Source organism: Corella eumyota, chromosome 5 (assembly GCF_963082875.1).
Source record: "Corella eumyota chromosome 5, kaCorEumy4.1, whole genome shotgun sequence".
Lineage (NCBI taxonomy): Eukaryota > Metazoa > Chordata > Ascidiacea > Phlebobranchia > Corellidae > Corella > Corella eumyota.
The window spans coordinates 2,169,109-2,175,516 of record NC_137494.1 but is presented as its reverse complement, the minus strand read 5'-3'; the positions used below and the strand labels follow the sequence as shown (position 1 = coordinate 2,175,516).

At 26.7% G+C, this 6,408-nt stretch overlaps 1 protein-coding gene across 1 annotated transcript; it reads right to left on the bottom strand.

The window, feature by feature from the left end:
• Positions 1 to 551: 551 nt before the first annotated feature.
• LOC145752579 (protein PHTF1-like) lies at positions 552 to 6,362 on the bottom strand. The gene is made up of 16 exons (XM_082568884.1): positions 6,330 to 6,362; positions 6,080 to 6,212; positions 5,576 to 5,778; positions 4,948 to 5,081; positions 4,676 to 4,779; positions 3,959 to 4,023; positions 3,454 to 3,585; positions 3,221 to 3,355; positions 2,772 to 2,876; positions 2,457 to 2,627; positions 2,264 to 2,350; positions 1,871 to 2,002; positions 1,531 to 1,704; positions 1,220 to 1,297; positions 769 to 894; positions 552 to 572 (listed from the first exon to the last, which is right to left on the bottom strand). Exons 1-16 carry the CDS (start codon positions 6,360 to 6,362, stop codon positions 552 to 554), a joined length of 1,833 nt encoding a protein of 610 aa, XP_082425010.1.
• Between the last annotated feature and the right edge of the window lie 46 nt (positions 6,363 to 6,408).

The following is a 6,408-nucleotide window of genomic DNA, read 5'->3' as shown; positions in this document are numbered from 1 at the left end:
ACTTGAGGGCCAACCGGCCAAAAAAAAATTTGCTCTAACTTTTTTGTTTTCAAGTTATTAAGCGTATTTCTTTATCTAGGATTTATTTTAAACAAATGTACATCTAAAAAGGCAATTAATTTTGGATTTCAAAAATTGGCAATTTTTAAGTAATATGCATATAACTTTTATGAATATTAATATTTTTAATTAATATTTTTAAATAGGTTATTTATGTTACTGCGGTTGTTATGGCAAATGAAATTCAAAACCTGAAAAAAACATTTTTAAATATTTTTAAACAAACTCATTTTTTCAGGTTCATTATGTCACTACAATTGTTATGGTAAATGGAATTTAAAATTGTAAAAAAATTTGTTTTAAATTTTTGTATACATTATGTGGTTATGACATCAATACAATCAAATGCCAAAATAAGCAACCAAAAAGGAATTTGTACATTTTCATTTGTATTTGCATTAAATGTAAAATCAAAATTTAGAGTATTATCTATTTAATATCTAAATAAAATATTAAGTTAAAAAATAAAATTGTTGCAAGTCGCTGTCAAATTAGCCTTTAATTTTCCAAATCTAAAAACGAATATTAACTCAGTTAAACTAACTTAAGTTCGCTTTTACGCTATTGTGATTATTTACTTTTTTATCCTAATTTTAAGCGCAAGTGTCATATTACCACAAAAACGCTAGACAGAAAGCAAAAACCGCATTTTTGAAACACAAACCCAAACACACAATTATTTGTAAATTGGAAAAAATTTAAACTTACTTTTAATTTAAATCCCAACATTTCACTGAGTACACCCGAAAATGCCGATAGAATAATCACCCTCATAGTGTTGTATAATATGGGATTCATTGCTAATCCGTATATGTTATATGGAGTTTCAATCTCCTACATGTAAAAACATTGTTAGAAAATGTTTACATAAAATTCTGCTCTGTATACAACATAAAATAAATTAAATAATAAAGTATCACAGTCGTGAACCAATATTTTAAATGCAGTTGTAGGCTATAAATGTTTGATTCAAATAACTTTAACATAGTTTTTTAAATTATTAAAACTTATCTGAACAATAAACTAAACTAAATATTCACCTTAATTAATATACTTAAAGCTATGAAAATGCATTTCTAAGAGATGTAATTTTAGACAGTACAGAAAGGCAACTAAAATATTGAAAAATAAATATTTATAACAAAACTGACAACCTTACCCTGATAAGCTTAGCAGCAAGAGCCAAAACACAATTGGCTCTTTGAAGTTGCTCTTTCTTGTGTGGTTTTTGTTCCATCTAAAATCAGTAAACTTTGTTAATAATTTAAACCTCCATTTAGCTAAAAAAAATAATAATGAAAAATAATTTAAACTGTACTTCATGCAATGTTTTTGAACACAAAAACAAGTCTTATAAGTTTTTTATAAATTACTAACATTTCTTACATGAAAATAAGTGCCAAATTATAAAATTAAATAAATATAAATTCCATTTTATAGTGGATCATATTTCTGAATACAACCACATACTTGTAAATAAAGATTAATTTGTTCAGTTAACAAAGTTGAAATGTTGCTATACTTCAAGTTAATTTTAGCACCAATTGTAATAAACTGAAGTAGAAAGAAAGCCAGCATGAACAACCAAACTAAACAATCCCAGTAAACTAATGATGTAATCCAGATTTCAGAAGCCATCATAAGCTAAATAATTAAATTTTTTTAAAATGAACAAATTGTGGTTAAGCTACATATTTTTTTGTAAATAAAAAAACATAAAATGTTATAAATTTTACTAGTTAGAGTTAGACAGTATTTGGTTTATATATTGGTTAAACTTCTATAGTAACAATAAGTATTAAAAAATTACTTGAACAGTTATAAAACTGAGTAAACAGATGGAAGAAAGGAAAGCAGTTGAAACAATAACATCAACTGATCTTTGCGGACCTCTTCTTCTTAAATAAGATCTCAGGGATAACCATAACTTGATGTTCTGAACCTAATAAAATAGTTTTTTTTGTGTTCTTAACCATTATTCAATAAAACATATTAAAAACATGAACAAGGTGTAAAAAATATTAAGTTAAACTAAATATAGAAGTTTTTAAGCATAAATATTTTAATAAAAATTTAGATAGATAAAGTGGCTTATGTACATAGCTTGTGCAATATGTTGGATCTGTCTAGAATTACAATAGAATAACTTTTTAAACAAAAATAAGTAAAATAATTTTAACATTTTAAGCAATAATACACAAACCTTATTAAGTCTAAAATGAGGTAACGAAGACTTCACCGCTTGTCTGCTTGATGTTAAATGTGCAAAATATTTCGCATACAAAAATCTCTAAACAGGTTAAAAAAATTTATTTATTTAATAATCATAAATTAAAAAACTGCGTTTAATATAGCACTTTTGCAAATATTCAAATAGTTTTTAAACCAAAATTAACCTTTTGAAAAGTTCGCTGTGCAGAACACATCATTACAAAGAACAGCCCAGACAAAGCGAGTCTCTGAATTGTGACACCAGCCACGATTAGTGCAGCCACGTAGTCACCACCCCCAAACATGTGGACTAATAACTGACCACATATAACTTTGTAGTCATGTTCTTCGCTCCACTAAAATACATTTTAACTTCATTGTTTATATTTTTAAAAGGCATTAAATTTAACAAAAAGTGAATTATTTTATGGATTATGTAAAACATATAAACTGAAAAATCGCTATTAAAAAAGCTATTTTGTAAAAACTATAACCTTTACCTCAAATTGAGTAAGTCTGTACAAAAAAGGTAAAAGCACGACTAATATTAGGTGAAAGGAGGCGAGGAATAAAAAGTCATCAGTGCTGGAAGGAGAAGATCTTACCTTTAAATACAATTTACAAAACATTAATAAAAACTAAAATTTGGGATCTATTACATATAATAATGCTTAGTAGATGGTTATGTATGTTCACTTTACAGGTCTAAAGAATACATAAAACTGCCGTTTGTGGTGTGCTGGAAAATATTAATTACGAGTTAATTGATGGGACAATAAAATGCCAACTGTAATGCTGTCAACTAGTGTATAATAATTGTGCAAAAAACATAAAGCCCATATAAACATTTTTTTTTAATTTTTCCCTAAATAAGCTTTTTAGACCACACTTAGTTCAATAACATATGTTGAGTGTTCAAGTTTCAGTCCTGATAAAAAATAGTTTCTACCTTTTTCATAATAATAGTTCCAATATCTAGGATCGAAACTTGACATTTCTGCCATCTTTTATTCTCCCAAACTCTTACATTTATATGGTTAGTGGTGGGATTCGAACCTGGGAGTAGTATTGTTGCTGACAAATTCTGTAATAAAAAGAATACCTAATAGATAACAGGTATTTCAAAGTTAAAAATATTTTATTAACTAACAAGTCAAAAAAATTCCTTTTAAAAGTTTTTACCAATTTTGCATTAGAATTAATATTTGATGATGTCACATGATCAGAAGCATCAGAATGTAGGTCACATGACGAATCGCTTGAGTAATCACCAGTTGGAAAGTCATCGTGCCAATCTAATAATGCTGATTTTTCCTAAAAACAGAAAGTAACATAATAAAAAAATATTAAATGTTGCAAACGCAATAGATTAAAGTAAAGGACAAATTTTATAAAAGTTTTTCTAATGAATGGTTTTCTTGTAAAAACTGATTAATTGTTAGCCCAGCAGGCTGCTTCTTAAATGTTGTAGTATACTTGCAACTAACATTTGTTCATCATAATGTACACTACAAATTAGACATACAAACATCACCTACTAAGCTTTGTTATAAAAAATAAAATTGGTTTAAAACTAACCTACCCAAATTCATACCAAATGTCTTAACCTCTATCTTGTATAAATATGAAATTGAAATATCAATGAATACTATTTACAAGTATTAAATAAACTAAACAACCTTCTTACTTTTTTGGAAGAACTATGTCTTGGTATACTTTCACAACTTTTTTCTGAAGAAGCTATTCTAGGTGCTACACAAAAAATTAAAAAAACCATTTAATAATAACACAAATCACAACCTATATACATTTAGATTTTGCAAAAATTAAACTAAATTAATATTTTAATACCTGGTGTTATATGTTCAGGGTGAATATTATTTATGTTGGATTGATTGGCTTTTGTATTTTTTGTCTGTTTAGTTTCTGCAGGTCTATAAAATAAAATTCCATATTTATCCCTTAAGGTAGTATATAAAACAAAAAGTATGTAACACAAAATATACACTAAAATATAAAAACTTTTATTTAAATTTTGTCAAGTTTAAAAGTTATGTTTTTTATGTCCTACTTTTTAAAAGTTACTTCATTATTAATTTCTTGGTTGCCATTACTTTCCTTTTTGTCTATTCCATTTTCTCTATTACCTGCATTCTAACATATTCTTTTAACTTTTCTCAAGTAACTATTTTATTTACTTTACAACTTATAAGACTGCTATCGTATATACTTTATCTTGTATTTAAACCTTTTTGAAAAAACATTTTGTACACATATAATAACTGATACCCTTACTCCTTGTTTTAATCTTTGGCTATACCTTATTAAACCCCTTTTATCAATGACAAAGCAATTGCTAATGTAAAATTTGAAAATAAATAAAATATAAAACACTTCATCTTACATGAAATATTTTCATTATTATCCATCACAGTCGAATACACAAATGACAAGGTTTTCTCACATGAGGGACTTCCCGCTGGTTCCAATAAAGCAGTGGAAAGAGTCCTTATCAAAATAGGCATTGAAAAGTTTTGATTTTAATATAAAAAAATAAATGAGTATATATGTAAAATACAGAAATTATCAAGGAAATTAAAAAGCAAATTTAAAACAAAAGTTGTCTTAAAATATATAAAAAATGTTGGGCCTTATCAATTTTTAAAATAATTTTACCTTCTTTTAATTAACTTGCTTTCCCTATTATTCTTATCAGCCGATGAAAAGTTTGTGGAAATAATTTGACAATGCATTAAACCCAGAATTAATATTAAAACACAAGGAAATACAACCTCACTTACTGGAATGTACTAAAAGTAACAAAAAAATTGTCAATTCATGTAAAGTAATTTGTGATTAGTTAATAGTATATTATATATACACATTTATAAAACCTATCATTATTTATATAATGACCGGCAGCATGGTGTAGTGGTAATAACACTTGCTACACCACCATGAAGTCGTGGGTTCAATCCCCACTGCTCTTATGCTGTCGCCCTTCAAGTAGGGTGCTATAAACTTCTGCTGAGCCTGCACTTTATCAGCAGCATAATTACCAGGCAGCTATAGTCTTCATAATATGTTTCTAACTGCCACAGACAACTCCAGAATGAGTCGGAGTAACTGATGTTACTCTATGTTTAGGTCGCGATTCCACCTTCTCACATCAAGGATAAAGATATATACTTAAAATATATTATATTTTTATATATTACACTAAAAAAATAATAAAAAATATATATAAATAGCTATTTAAAAAAATATTTATTTATATATTAAAAATATATAAATTTTTACTTACTTTGTTGTGAATTGGTCCTTGGACATACAAAAACAACAACATGCACTCCATAAAATACGAAACCAAAATGAGGATAAAAACATTTTTGCTTGTCTGACGAATCCACCAACGACAGTAAAGGGGAAAGAAAATAATCCGAATAAAACTGACCCACATTATTGTCCCCATGTTTTGTTTCGGTTTAGATTTACTAAATGTTGAACCTAATAATAATTAAAACGTTTATTAATAATAAAATCCTTTTAAAATACATCTGAATCATCTACCTTTTTAAAATATTATTTTTTTGGGAGAAAAAATTAAAACATGCGAAGTTTCCCGGCCAATGTTTTGAATTAAAACCAACCAAGCATTACTATAAACAATACATTTTTTACAATATTTAGATTTTTATCCTCAATTTTTACAATTACTTAAAAAAATTTTCTAACCCAATTAATTTTCTATATAAAATAGACAAGTAATAAAATTTTGGCTAGTTATTTAAATACTACATAGTTTAACCTTTAACTAAGTCAAGATCAATTAGTTCTGGTTTAACGCTAGATTCGTGTTTGTCTCTTTGGGCCATGCCTTTGCTTTTTTGCTCCTGAATTTCCACTGCTTTTTCCCAAATTTGTAAATCGTAAGCCCCGACCTAAAGTATTATTTTGTAGCTCTTACTAATTTTTAAAATGGCTTACATAAAATTTGTTTATAAACTGACCGTTTTAAAAAAATTTTTAGTTTAAAAATACATTTGTAAGTGCTTTACCTTACGTTGATACCACGTTATCGCAAATTCCATTTTCTTGTTTATTTTAAACTTTAATTTTAATTGCGTAATTTATTCA